This window comes from Maniola hyperantus, chromosome 3 (genome assembly GCF_902806685.2).
Source record: "Maniola hyperantus chromosome 3, iAphHyp1.2, whole genome shotgun sequence".
Lineage (NCBI taxonomy): Eukaryota > Metazoa > Arthropoda > Insecta > Lepidoptera > Nymphalidae > Maniola > Maniola hyperantus.
This window is the reverse complement of record NC_048538.1, coordinates 6,469,358-6,484,086: the sequence shown is the minus strand read 5'-3', so window position 1 is coordinate 6,484,086 and position 14,729 is coordinate 6,469,358. Positions and strand designations below refer to the sequence as shown.

Genomic DNA, 14,729 nt, shown 5'->3' with positions numbered 1-14,729 from the left:
TAGACTGTAGGGTGAAGAGTCTATTTTTATTAACATAATAATATCACCACATATTCTCATTTTTGCATTCTGGGCTAATATTTCAAATGACTAATGCAGTTATAATAAGACTTTTGCAGGCATGACGAAGTGATCTGGGCTTTTATCAGTTTGCCTGCTTATAACAGAGGAGAGTAAACAATTACCTACTTACCTACATCTACATATTAAAAGTTAAAACTATAGGTAACGTAAAACTATCAAACAAAATTGGCAAATATGTAATCAAACACTATCCACAGTTAAGCAATATAATTAAGTACCTAGTTTGAAATCACAAACAGACACTGTAATTTATTTATATCTGTATCCATTATAAATAATTATAAATTCAGATTCAGCTGTTTAGATGTTTAGGCTGTGCGTTGATATATAAGTCAGGACTCTAAATTTTATATATATGGATACTACGTTAGTCCCCGCGTGACATAGGGATGACATTTCTTTGTTTACATATTTACACTTTGTCACATCATGGCTGACAGCGTTTTCTGCGTTTCAAATAAAAATAAAAATTGTATTTTTTTAAATTGGATTTATATATCCATCCTGCGTTTTTAATAATTGTTATTGATATATTTCGTTGTCTTAAGCAAAATACTATAATAAATAATCATTTATTGGACGAAATTAGATATGAGTCAAGTAGCCTATTATCAGTATTGCCAAGATAAGTACCATTATCCATTCAAAACTCCCGCAAATCAAACACCACATTCCTACCTAATTTAAAAACTATAAAGTATGTATATAGGTAGGTATATATACTGGGTATTGGCTGTATTTAGTACCAAACCCGTCTCCTAGATGGCGCTTTTCAAGTGGGCGCCTTGACGGCCCGACTTACCAGTCTATCTCCCTATATACACTGTAGTCTGTGAGATAATCTAGGTACATAATTCAATTTTATACGAGATGGACAAAATTTGCCCCGGGCTGTACAAATATAAAGGTATTATATTAAATTCATATTGAATAACTCAGAAACAGTTGAACACGTAGGTACAATTTTGCATAGGTAGGTACTTATCTAATAAAACGTTTTAGTTCAACGTTTCGTTCAAAAAATAATCTTTTTAGATTCTAAGAGTTCAAAAACGTTTTATTAGATGCTTATGCAAAATTGTACGTGTTTAGGTTCAACCAGTTTCTGCGTTATCAGGGGGTCGAAAATAGCTTGAAATGGTTCATGTAATAGGTATATACCTACGCATTACACACTACCATGCCAGTGCGTCGCCCTATTACAATTCATGATAAATTAAACATCTGACGATTCAAAAACGCTTCTAAAAGTTTACTTGAATAAAAATATATTCTATTCTATTCTATTCATGAAGTTAGTTTAGGTAAACGGATGCTCAACACAAGTGCCTACCCACTATAGTTATAGGTACATACCTACAGTTTAAAAAACAAAAATTAAAATTAAGTAAATTAAAAATTAAAAACTCCCGACATACCGTCGTTGTGTCGGGGGACGGTCAGAAGAATAGCACATACGGTTTGCAGGCAAGGTTTATTTGATCCATTTGCTGTACGAATTATATTACCTGATAATATTATTACCAATTACCAATTACCAATTACCAATTACTCGTGATTACCTATCACGAGTATTGATTCGCTGACATCACATTAGGCGTGACTTGTGCAAAAATAGATAGCTGATCGTACCTGAGATCTTTTTAGGGTTCCGTACCTCAAAACTAAAAACGGAACCCTTATGGGATCACTTTGTTGTCTGTCTGTCGGTCTGTCAAGAAACCTACAGGGTACTTCCCGTTGACTTAGAATCATGAAAAGTAGGTAGGTAGGTCTTATAGCAGATATAAGGGGAAAAATCTGAAAACTGTGAATTTAGGATTAAACATCACACAAAAAAAAATTGTGGTCATGAACTAACCACAACTACAACACTAGTTCATGACCACAATTATTTTACTTTTTTCAATTTTTGAAGTAAGATAACTATATCAAGTGTGGTATCATATGAAAGGGCTTTACCTGTGCATTTCTAAAACAGATTTTTATGTATCATAGTTTTTGAATTATCGTGCAAAATGTTGAAAAAATACGACTGTAGTACGGAACCCTCAGTGCGCGAGCCTGATTCGCACTTGGCCGGTTTTTTCAAATCAAAACTCATGGTAAACATGGAAAAATTAGAGAAAAGTACACTATGTGTATATTCACTTGATTAATTAATCATGATGGTGACGACACTGTGTAATGGAAACTACGACAGAGCAGCTCACTGGCAGCGCGCGTACGCGTGTAGGGTTTGCGGTACCTACACGATAGGTATACAGGATGTAACCAGAACGCTGGCAAAAACGAAAGACATGATTACTGATACGATACCACGAAAAAACGCGAAAAAATATTTTTAAAATCCTATATTTTGTAAAAGTTCAAAACATATTTCAAATAAAACATCTGACTGACGCTAGAGGTCAACGAACGTTGCGTAAGTAGGCCGCTCGGAATCAATGCCGCGACGTAGTGGAGCGTTGACCCAAGTTTGGCAGGCTATACATTACGGGTTTGAAAAATACTAAATCACTAGACCTACAAAATGAGGCAAATGGTTATTGGTATCGGAATGTGTTTAGGTAGTATAACAATAATGCTAACTTTTTGCTATCGTTCTGGTTACACCATGTATTATTTACAAAGGTAATAATATAACTAAAAACTTGTGGCCATATTATCTACAGTAAGTAGGTATAAAATAAATACCTACTTACATTAAAATCGAGTGTAGTAGGTAGGTACGTAAAAAACTACGCGTAGTTATCTACTACAGGTACTTGTATAACATAAGTACAATAGGGAAAGAACCGAGCTTTGCCTTTGTATCATTTACCAATGAAAGAAAAAATAGGTGATACAAGTTTCTGTATTGTAAAGATTTTTTTAAGTACCTACCAACTACCATAAAATCTTTGGAATGGGCTCATAATTTGTAAAAAATACCTACCTACCTACTTATTTCGTATTTTTTTTTTACAAATTTTAGAATTTCGTAGTTTGAACAGAGATCATGAATTTCAAGGTGTTTTATAATTAAAAATTATTATTGTTTTTAATACAAAAATATGCTCAATCTTTTAAGTTTTAAACATCCCTTAATTACTTTTAAGGGGTTTAAGTTTCTAAATCTTGAATTTACAGTCTCTATTATTTAAGAATATCTTAAGAACATCCTGAAATTCCATAAATAAATTCTGATTTGACTTGATTGATTCTTGACATTCATCAATAATGCAGCAGAGGTGGGTAGAGTACCTACTTTGTAAATACAAACCACTTAGCTTCCGCTCAACGCGTAGTCCTGGTTTTTAGGGTTCCGTACCTCAAAAGGAAAAACGAAACCCTTATAGGATCACTTTGTTGTCTGTCTGTCTGTCAAGAAACCTACAGGGTACTTCCCGTTGACCTAGAATCATGAAATTTGGTAGGTAGGTGGGTCTTATAGCTGGTATTAGGGGAAAAATCTGAAAACCCTGTATTTGTGTTAATATCACAGAAAAAAAAATTGTGGTCATGAACTAATTATTAGTATTTTCATATTTCGAAGTAAGATAACTATATCAAGTGGGGTATCATATGAAAGGTCTTCACCTGTGCATTCTTAAACAGATTTTTATGTATCATAGTTTTTGAATTATCCTGCAAAATGTCGAAAAAATACGACTGTAGTACGGAACCCTCATTGCGCGAGCCTGACTCGCACTTGGCCGGTTTTTTTTATTCGGATACAAGTTAGCTCTTGACTGCAATCTCACCTGGTGGTAAGTGATGATACAGCCTAAGATGGAAGCGGGCGGAAGGGATATGGCAGTTTTTATTAAACCCATGCCCCTTTGGTTTCTACACAGCATCGTACCGGACGCTAAATCACTTGGCGGCACGGCTTTACCGGTAGGGTGGTAACTAGCCACGGCCGAATCCTCCCACCAGACAAAACTGACTGGTGGACTCAGTGGCGTGCAGGTCATAGGAGCATCAATGCACTGCTTACCCCAGTTGTAATAGCTCAATGCATATTTTTCATTATGACCTGCCAGTAAACAGGTTCCTAACTAATGCCTCCTCTGCTTCAAACCCTGTGCACGCCACTACAGGTGGTTAGGTCAGAACTCGGAAGAGAACAATTTCTAAAGGTTAAAAAATAAAAGACGAAAATAATTTTATATTGAGGTGTAAGTTTATTCGCATAACAATGTTTCATACAAATCTCCTCGTTTTGTACACACCTTTTCACGTTTGTTTTGTAGTTTTATCTTTTATAAAAGTTGACTCTAAAATTTTAACATATCTCCATCTCTGTTCCCTATATATAATTCGCTTCACCGATGTTAAATTATACGTAAAAAAGGCAGCTCTAAGTTAAAAGTAAGGGAGGGAATACAACATAGTTACAAGTAAGTGCGGACATTGAACAATTAAGAAATGCTATGAAATTATAAAACTTTTCCATAAAATCGGAATGGGCTCATAATTTGTAAAATCAGCTTTCTAGTATTGCCGTGGTACTAGATTAATAGGGAGTAGAAGATGATAAACCTTACCACCAAAGCCGGGTACAGAAAGAACGAACGAAAAATATAAAAATAAATAAATTACATTTTAATTTTAATTATTTATTTCTCTTTATTAGAAATGACAAAACTGCTACGAAATAGGTGGCATTATTATTATAATATTAATTTATCTATTCTATATTGGCGTACTGATGGACTTTTCCCATTTTTTTCACAGATCATTTTATGGAAAACCGAGGTTTCATAAACCGCCCGCAAAGCGATTCGATTTTCGATGCATAAAAGCTTTGTAAACGCAAACTATTTCGTGTCAGTTTTGTTTACTGGAAATTCGAATTCGATACCGAGGTCCTAGTGCAAGTTTCAAGTTAACGTGAACTGTGCGTAAATCTGTTATTCAGTATGACGAAAAAGGGTCGGAAAGTTTTCTATCCTTTTCCCGTTCATACTAATTGGCAGATTCATATACAGTTAACGTTACCTTAAAAACTTGCTTGCTTGCATCTTTGATAGCAAAAAAAACACACCAAATTGAAAACCTTTGAAAATCTGTTTAAAAATATACTGTAAGTAGTTACTACAATTTTTTGTTAAGAATCCATGAATTAATTACTCATATTACTTGAGTAATTTAAAAAATGTATGCATAAGTGTTTTCGTTCAGTCTGTCTGACCCGAGCAATAGTATGGCCGAAGAGCGAGGCATTGCATCTTGTATGCTTGTAGGCATGTATGTATACAATTTTTCTAATGGACATTGCACAAATCACACTGGTATCAGTGGACTGGCCACGAGGCTGCCAGTTACACCTAAGAAAAATTCGTCACTAAATAACAACTAAATCACTTTAAAATCAATTCAAAATGTACATTATTTATCTTATCCGAGTAAACAAATCTAATCTGCTACAAAAAATTAGCAAATTTAAATACAAAGATCACCTAGTCCGTCCTATGTAAAATTAATCACTTAAGTATTAGAAAAACACGATAGTTGGAGCGAGCTGCTCGGCTCGCTTGTGATATAACTTATTATGCTTGCCTGTGTACATTCAACGAATGAATAGCGAAAGATATTGCGTTGACACATTAAAACTAAAAAAATGACTGTACATTAATATTTTATATGTAAATATTTGTACATATTGCACTCTGAAGTAACAAAAAAATTATTAAGAAAAATCTGTCCAAACGAACAATAATTATTTAATTATTATTATACCTATACGCAGAACAAAACATATCTCAGTAAATACAAATTCAATGTAATCAATTAGTCTCGATCACAATGTTCGTAGCTCGTATATTAATCTAAGTCCCTACGGCTTACAAAGCTTACAAAAGATAAATACAGAGGTCATTTACAAAAAATATACTTCTACCCAAATAATATAAAAATAACAACAGCCATCTGTACTTTCTTAGATGAATAAAATTAAACATATGTCAAACATATGACAAGAATCTAAAGGTATCTATGTACAATGTAGGTATATTATATAGGTCGCGAAGCAGTGCGCCTCGCGACCGACTGGACGTGCCACGTTGGTCACTTCTGTACTCGCGTCCGTAACACAAATAAATAGAGTTAGGGCTGAAACACTAAACTGCGTTGCGACGTGATGCGAATTTGCAACGGAAAAGACTGTAAAGCGATGCTATTTTGCGCCGCAATCTTACTGCCATGATTCGGATAACAAACCAAATTATTCATTCAGGGATCGTGAACAGTGGGTACTGGAAGTATGTTTTGTTATTGAGGATTTGCCCAGGGTCTTGGATCGCAAAAGCCGTGTTGCAATTTTTATCGGTTATCATCGTTATTTTCATGTGAAATAGGCGTATTCGTAAGTTTTAGCGAAGCGTCGTGCGTCGCATCGCCGTTTTGTGTTTTAGCCGTTAAAAGGCAAAGGGCAACCGGTTGTGACAGCGAACCATCCAAGCAACCCGTCCGCTTGCGCAGTCTTGTCGACTCTCGTATCTCGTCCCGGCCCTTCTCACCGCGCGCGTCGCGACTCCGCGACGCGCCTTTTCGAGCGATATAAACTTATTTTCGTACTAATTTTCCATTATCAGCTAAAGACACAAATTATATTAGGGTATTTACTTATTACTTTCTCGTGTGAGAGTATTACGTACTTAATAAATCTATTACAATTTCGAAATTGAATAATATGTATCAAATACGACCGGCTGTGCACCGACGGATACCGAAACTACGAAGCTATCCGTGTGAATCCCTACGCGTCAAATGATGTATAACAATTTACTTATCGAATGGCAGTAATATTTGTCACAAACTTGAGATGCAAAGTATATGCGGGCTGTGGAGAGACGGTTAACAACGAGCGATGGAGACAAAAGAAACATACGACAACAGCAGGTGATTGCGACAATCGAGTCAACTGAAAATTTCGCTGCTCTATTTTCTAATATCCACCGCAATTTCAGTGTTTGTTTTTCAAAAATATGATTTAGTTCGTAAGCAATAACGACTCTAGATATTTCGATATTTCCCAGACGGCCATCGCGTCGTCTCTTGTCTCAATCGCGCATCGTCAAATTGTCCCTTCGTTTCGAGCGTTTCCCGGCGCATGTCGCATCTCAGTTATAAGGCATCATAGCGTAAAGTTGCTCGTGACGGTTAACTCCTAAACCTCCTAGATTTATAATCCTAGATACTTAAAGATGTCATATAAAACTCGCTATGACCACAATCATACCAATTCGCACCATGAACATTCGCATAATGGCAGTGTGTGTTGTCAATGCGCCCCTTAACAGCAGAGACACGTAAGACACTCCAGTGACGTTTGTGCTTCGTTAACTATTTTAGAAGTCGCCTACTGCTACATTAAAATTATATACAAGTCGAAAAGATGTATTAAAGCGGACTAGCGCGCGGTCCGCGGTGCAAGCCCGATCGTCTCACGCTCAAACTTTTATACGTATATTAAGAAATGCTTCCAAAAATCTCAGGCATACGTATTATGTAAATGTACAACACACTTAGTGGCATGTAAAGAAGACACATTCAACACGCACCAGACAGAGACTTAAATTTATATGTTAATCGCATTAAATGTTAATGGATGGTGAAGAATAGGCGAGCGGTGAGTGATGGACACCTAGAGTGAGCTTCGCGACTCGGTGTTCGACTGAGCTCTCCTGCGAACATGGCTACGACGGACACTGTACAACTTACAAGTCACTTACGACATCGCGGGAAGGTATCTCGGGGTTCAAATATCAAATTGCCCAGCGATAAACGGAAAACACGCTTAATTTATGCTTCAACAACGCTTATGGGTAATTGAGATCGATTAATTTTAGGTTCTATATACTATGATATTCCATTCAACAATGTAGGTACACAGTACAGGTAACGCGAAATAAGGCATTTCGTATGTGTAATAAATTTGTGTATAGTGGGCAGTTTATCTTAATGTGACGTGTTTTCGTGGTTTACTGTTTTTATATGATTACTCTTACAGTATCAAAAGGTGGGGACAGAGTTGGTTTGCTTTTTGGGCATTACGTTGCGCGCATGTCATCTATTTTACTTTTTTTCTACCTATGCCAATATTGTTCCCATAATAGTAAGCTCGGCCAAAAAGTTCATTAGAGAAAGATTGTAATAATCAGCTGCCATTAATTTGGATTGTACCTACTTTTATGTATCAAATAATAAATATTAACATTAAACGAGAAAAAGATATTTACATAGAATATATTGAAATAAACATCGCATGGGCCCTATCTCTATCATCATATCTACATAACAGCTGCCTGGTAACATGGGCGCACTGTAATGTTTCATTTATTTATCAATATATGTATAGTACAAGTGCGTGTGAACTTTGCGCGTAAGGCGATGTCCTAATACAACGCGATTACGCGATCATTGCAAACACGCACGAATTTTACTCGTAGGAACGCGCGATCAAACATACTTATCTCGAATAGGTGTCCTAATAGGGTATTTTACCCTTTCTTGTAAAGTTTCTTAATTTGATCCTAAAGTGCTAATAAACTACCTACCAAAAAATTTACAAAAAAATTAATCGGTTAATAAGTGCAATAAAATGCATTTAAATTTCGCCACGAAAACGCTACCCGCCATCTTTTTTAATTCACGAGTTGTCATGACGTCACAGGGATTGGTAAGCAACGGTGTTTTCTTAGTGAAATACATTACAATTTCAATCCATGTGACATCACAGTCGGAATTAACATGGCGGCTACGGTATCATGCGTTTTGGATATTTGTAGAACAGATTCAAATAGTGAAAACTTCAAAATGAAAAAATTCATTATATAATTTTATAAACTGAAATTAACATTTTTCGATTGCTTATTGCTAATAGGTACTATCTTGTTTATACATTTTTTGATTTTTTTCTCGATTGGTGTAAAATACCGTATTGCCATTCGCGCGATGGTCGCATATTAACGTTCTATTCGACGCAAGCACGCGATGGTCGCATCGCTCGTGTAATCGCGTTGTATTAGTACAACGCCTAACACATTTAACTGGGATTATCCAAATCTGCCCCCACAATTAATTTAAGAACAAAGCCCTAAATTCATTGTACGCTGCAGTTGGTCGCATTTTATAGCTTACAATATATTCGTATGCGCAGCCAACATCAGCATAGAAAAAATTCAGGGCTAAATGACAAGAATAGTCTATTTTGTTTGTTTGAACCTATAAATTATTGCCTACGACGATCTACGGTACATTGTACACAACGGTACGAAAATCAACCTGTATACGAAACCAGAATACTCGGTATAGAAACGTACCGAACCAGCGACAACATCCATCCCATAAATAAAAATATTACAGATATCCTACTCTTAGAATAAGTTAGAAAACTCATACAAAATTTCGAACTTAGTCGCGCAGGAGTTATGTTTGTAATTTTTTTACGAGACCAAAATAGTCAAGTAAAATCGATTCAGGGCAGTGTGATAACTGATCATAGTAGATTAAAATGAATCATTCTGTATATATATAATATTTATATATATAACATACACTCAACAACTAGTTATCAAGAACACTCGAAGGAGAATCTGGTGATGCCTTTATGAAAGCTACTGCGACAGTAGAACATCTAAATGTAATAAGACACACTTATCTCAGCCTACCTAAGATACTTCAACATGTATAAATGTAATCACAGCAATAAATTATAATTATTCGTTAAGTCGAGGGGACCCGGGCACAGGACAATGGGACATGAGTCGGAACCAAAATCGACGGGACACGATAACACGTCTGACATAAACTATATATAAACAAACACGGAGCAGACATTGATAAGTGATATAAACAACATTGACAGGACCTGCGGAAATTAGGAGACGGGACGGTAGAGGATTTTTCTATCAATTCATATTTTACATATACCCAATTTCAAAAAGATAGATATATAATTATTTGAATGCTCGGAGACCGCAGAGAAAAATACGCTGACATATTCCTAGACCAATCTCCGAGCATTGAAATACACCTTATTTCTTATGAATAAGTGTAAAATATGACTTGATTAATTTAAAATCCTCTGCTGGCCCGTCTGCCAATTTGCGCTAGCCCATAAGCACTGCTGTTGCCCGATCACAATCAGCGCTACATCTCTCTCGCGGCTTTTACAACGCTTTGTCGAGGAAAATCGGCGAGAAAGAGTTGTAGCAATGCAATCAAAGCCCCAGTGCGTAATTTCTTGTGGCTCTTGCAATGTTTTGTCGAAGCAAAATCCGCGAGAGATGTGTCGTGCTAAATGTTCTTGGGCTGCAGAACTATTGCGTATCTTAGTGGACGTATAATTTTGTTGTAAGTACACCACTCAGGGTGAAATCTATAGAGCGCACTCTGACTTTGCTTAGAGTTAAGATAGTGTTAAAACGAGACAGACATCTATCTCTCACATAAATCTGTCTCGTTTTAACTTAATATTAAGTCTGAACAAAGTCAAAGTGCACTATATAGATCTCAGCCTTACAGCCGCACACAGAGTCGCTAATATTTACTTAAGATTGAGTTAAAACGAGACAGATTTATGTGAGATATAGCTCTGTCTCGTTTTAACAAAACTTAACAAAGTTAATCAATAAAAAGTAGGACTTTAATCGTTGGACACTTTATGTACACTGAGATACGCTTCACACCTGCTGGTAAAATACACAGAAAAAGAATCGTCATAGTTTCTTTTTTTAATTCAATAAGCGATCAATTTTTAATTATATTTACGTTTTAGGAAAAACATTGTATGCCAAAAGCACACACGTTGAGCAAAATCGACACGCATACATAATATCATGAAATCTATAAGGTATGCGAGGGCCTGCTCGCTACCCTTTACAATTTGCGCGCCACCGTATGTGTTGTATAGTCGACCATAAAACTGCTTTACCATTTTCACAATAACTTCCTGCAAATCAAAATTTCAATAAGGCTCAGACTTTTATGAATCGTAGGTCTCGTAAGCGAAAATAGACCTTGTATTATGATGTGCAATGCAAATGACATAAAGCAGTTTTATGGGTTATATTATATCAACTGACGCATAAAAATATATTATTAACCGTATTTAGAATATAAATTTATTGTGTATAATTTTTGCGCACTGTACAGAGACGTCACAGGCCAAGCCTCACGTTATCGTGCATGCGTGGTCTGCACAGGATTCTTCTCGTCGGGAACTTTGCCCTCCTAGGTAGGTATGTTGTGTATATCACATATCAATGCGAGCAAACGATCAACAACGTCCGGGCGCTCACGGCCCGCGGATCGTCGGCGGACTTCACAATATCTATACATATATAAATCGAAAATGTCAATCAACGTACAGTTAATTTTGGTAAATAAAAATAACTATCAACTTTTTTCACCCAATAGAAATATCTCTTCATATATTACTTTTTTTCTCTTTATAACTCTCACAGCGTACTCACGCAGCGTAATTTAGGAGGGTGTACTTATAGAAGTCTTATCATACGGTCGTATCCGAGCGACCGACTCGGTCCAGTCGTATCTAAACTATCAACACTAAATATATTCTCGGAACGTTCAACAGCACATATATTCACTATACTCGCATCGCGGTCGGTCACCGAATACGTACGATCAGGTACCTCGGTACCTTTATTAAGTGGTAAAATTCACTGTCCTTATAAATAGTTTGATCACGTCCTTCAGGAGTGTCCGTGCACTTCACTTAAACTAGCCAGTCTATGAGCGTTCTCTCCGGAGGGCGGCCCACGGCCCCGTCTCGCACCCTGCGCGCTAACTATATCTATACCATACCGACGCTTCACTTCTCTTGAATACTGTTAAAGTTCGTACCAGATAATCAACTCATCAAACAGTTAAGGAGTGGCGTTCAAAATGGTCTAATTGCACTTCTAATCAAAATACTTTTTCTCTTTAACCCGAACGTTTTAAGCTCACAAATCTGAACTCATTTCCAAGCCAAACAGCCTAAGGCTCAATTTACACTGAAAGGGAATGGAAGCGAATTTCTAAAATATTACGTAGCATATTGACTTCTATCTTCGCTATGTAAAACACAAATTACTTTCCTAAATGAATAATTGGCGGGAATACGCGGGAATTCCGGCGACTTCGCAGGAATTTTCTTTCTCGGTAGAAATTAGTGCTTTACGGTGTGGAGATAGAAGTCAACATGCTGTGTAATATTTTAGAAATTCGCTTCCATTCCCTTTCCGTGTAAAGTAAGTCTAAAACTGCGCTAAAATTGAATCCTAAGTTCGTGATTTCGATCAAAATGGTGCAATTACAGTAAAATTTCAACAGTTTCCAATCAGTTTTTTGCTCCTCATGTAAAAATTTAATTTCGTTGCAATTACACTGTTTTGTTCGCCAGCTGCTCAATTATAAAAAGAAACCATACACTTGCAAAAATAAAAACGCTTTCTAATGACGTTTCTGCGATGTCGAAGCGATAGTCTGACTTTTACCATGTTTCAAGAATACTTAGAAAGAGTTTAAACTTTACTGTTATCCACGGCAAGAAGTTACTAGAAGGCTCAAACGAAAAGTTGACTGACTGACTGATCTATCAACGCACAGCTCAAACTACTGGACGGGCCGGCTGAAATTTGGCACACAGATAGCTATTATGAGGTAGACATCCGCTAAGAAAGGATTTTTGAAAATTCAACCCCTAAGGGGGTGAAGTAGGGGTTTGAATTTTGTGTAGTCCACGCGGACGCGGGCGTAAACTATTTTGAGACACCAACCAATCACAATGTGTAAAAAGTTAGAAGCTTTTGAAATGTGGGTATACAGAAGAATGTTAAGAATCTCTTGGGTACAGCGTGTCAAAAATGCAACTGTACTACAAAGGCTAAGCAAAGATCTTGAAATCCTGAAGACCATAAAATTCCGGAAGTTGGAGTACTTCGGCCACATTATGAGAAATAGCAAATACGCTAATTCCTTCAGCTCATTATTCAGGGGAAAATATCCGGCAGAAGACCACCAGGCCGTAGAAGAACATCGTGGCTAAATAATTTACGCCAATGGTACGGGAAGAGTACCCGATCTCTTTTCCGAGCAGCAGTGTCCAAAGTACAAATAGCCCTAATGATTGCCAACCTCCGATAGGAGACTGCATTTCAAGAAGAAGGAGAAACCAATCACAAACATGTTTTCAAAAAAGATTTGAAATTCAATTCGAAAATGTTTCCAGAAAAAATCTGAATTCAATTAGAAAACATAGTTTCGTTTTTGATTGGTTGGTGACTTGAGATTTTCGTCTCTGTCATTTGTATGGGATTAAGTAACAGAGAGAGTCTTATACTAACTTCTTCCCGTGGATAGAGTTATAGCGTTGGCCCTTTAGTTGAGTTGTTTTAGTATTTCGTTACCGACTTTAACAGTATTGCTAAGATGAATTGTCACAGCCATATTTCCCACTAAACTTCTTCAAGGATTATTCACAATTTTTACACGTTTTCGTTGCCTGTCAAGTGTTAAAACTTATAATTCATTAATAACTGAATTTTATAATACAAGTCTGTGCACGCTAAACAAATTAAATTAATCTATAATGGTGACATTTCTGTGACATTTTTCTTTACGGCGCCCCGTACACAACCAATCTGATCCGCGATTCGCTAGCAAAACATCTAGACATGTTGCCATCCGATATTAATTTGTCAATATGTTCTTAAATAATATCCCATCTAATCTAGTATATCCTAAATCATTGAATTTTGAGCGCAGTGTGCTTATATAGAATGAGATTTTACATCTCACCAGCGTTGACATAATTCGAGAGTCGCAATAAACTTCAGAGTAAAATGGAACTTAAATTAATTGATTTAAAGTCAAAAATTTAATATCACCGATTTTAATGTCGAAAGGTTTCCGCTAGGAGCACTGGCTAGAGATGTATGGACAAACTTGAGCTTTAAAACAAGGCAGTTAAGGTCCATTTTATTTTCACGCTCGAATCATATCAACGTTGGTGAGATGTAAAATGTTATACTAAGGGCCCAGATCGCGGATCAGATTGACCGTGTACGGGGCGCCTATAAGGTTTGCATGGAGATATCGACGTGGGAGCACGAAGATGCGAAACGAAAGGCCGTGTGAGTAAAGCTTAGAGGCCGCGCGGGGTGTGGCGGGCGCGCGGGGGGCGGGCGCGCGGGGGCTAGAGGTCGGCGGGGTGGTCGAACACGGGGGGAGGCTGCATCGACGACCCGTCCGCCACGTCCCAGATCTCCTCCAGGAAAGGAGGCAGCTTCCTGTTCTTGAGCTTCAGGGAGATGCACATGTTGGAGTTCTGCATCCCCAGCGAGCGCAACTCTGATAATATACTCAGTAACTTCCCGTAAATGACAGGACACCGCGCGGAGCCGCTCTGCTGGTTGACGATGTACACCCGCAACGTGTTCAGGTAGTATCGCTGGATCTCCTCGACTAGCTGTGGGTTCTCGAGGCCGGGCCGATCTGGAATTATAATAAATTGAATTGTTAAAATCGACCCCTCCTGAATAATGTATGGGAGTTTTAAGAATTAGTTTGCGCGACGGAAAAATAAGACTCTTTAAAGCGAGCCGGACGAACGTCGCGGCAAAAACTTCGTAACAAGATATGTCATCACA

At 37.2% G+C, this 14,729-nt stretch overlaps 1 protein-coding gene and 1 long non-coding RNA gene across 6 annotated transcripts in view; both read right to left on the bottom strand.

Annotated features, from left to right (window-relative positions):
- Nucleotides 1-4,232: 4,232 nt before the first annotated feature.
- On the bottom strand, nt 4,233-10,857 carry LOC138404750 (uncharacterized). Its single transcript, XR_011238553.1, has 2 exons — nt 9,117-10,857; nt 4,233-8,468 (listed from the first exon to the last, which is right to left on the bottom strand). It is a non-coding gene; the product is annotated as an uncharacterized lncRNA (long non-coding RNA).
- A 6-nt stretch (nt 10,858-10,863) lies between these two features.
- Nucleotides 10,864-14,729, bottom strand: part of EcR (Ecdysone receptor) — a 315,697-nt gene continuing 311,831 nt past the window's right edge. For all 5 annotated transcript variants that reach the window (XM_034984765.2, XM_069509638.1, XM_034984764.2 and 2 more), the window contains one exon: nt 10,864-14,574. In XM_034984765.2, coding sequence (XP_034840656.1) covers nt 14,276-14,574 — 299 coding nt within the window. In that variant the 3' untranslated portion in view covers nt 10,864-14,275. The remainder of the gene's footprint in view (nt 14,575-14,729) is intronic.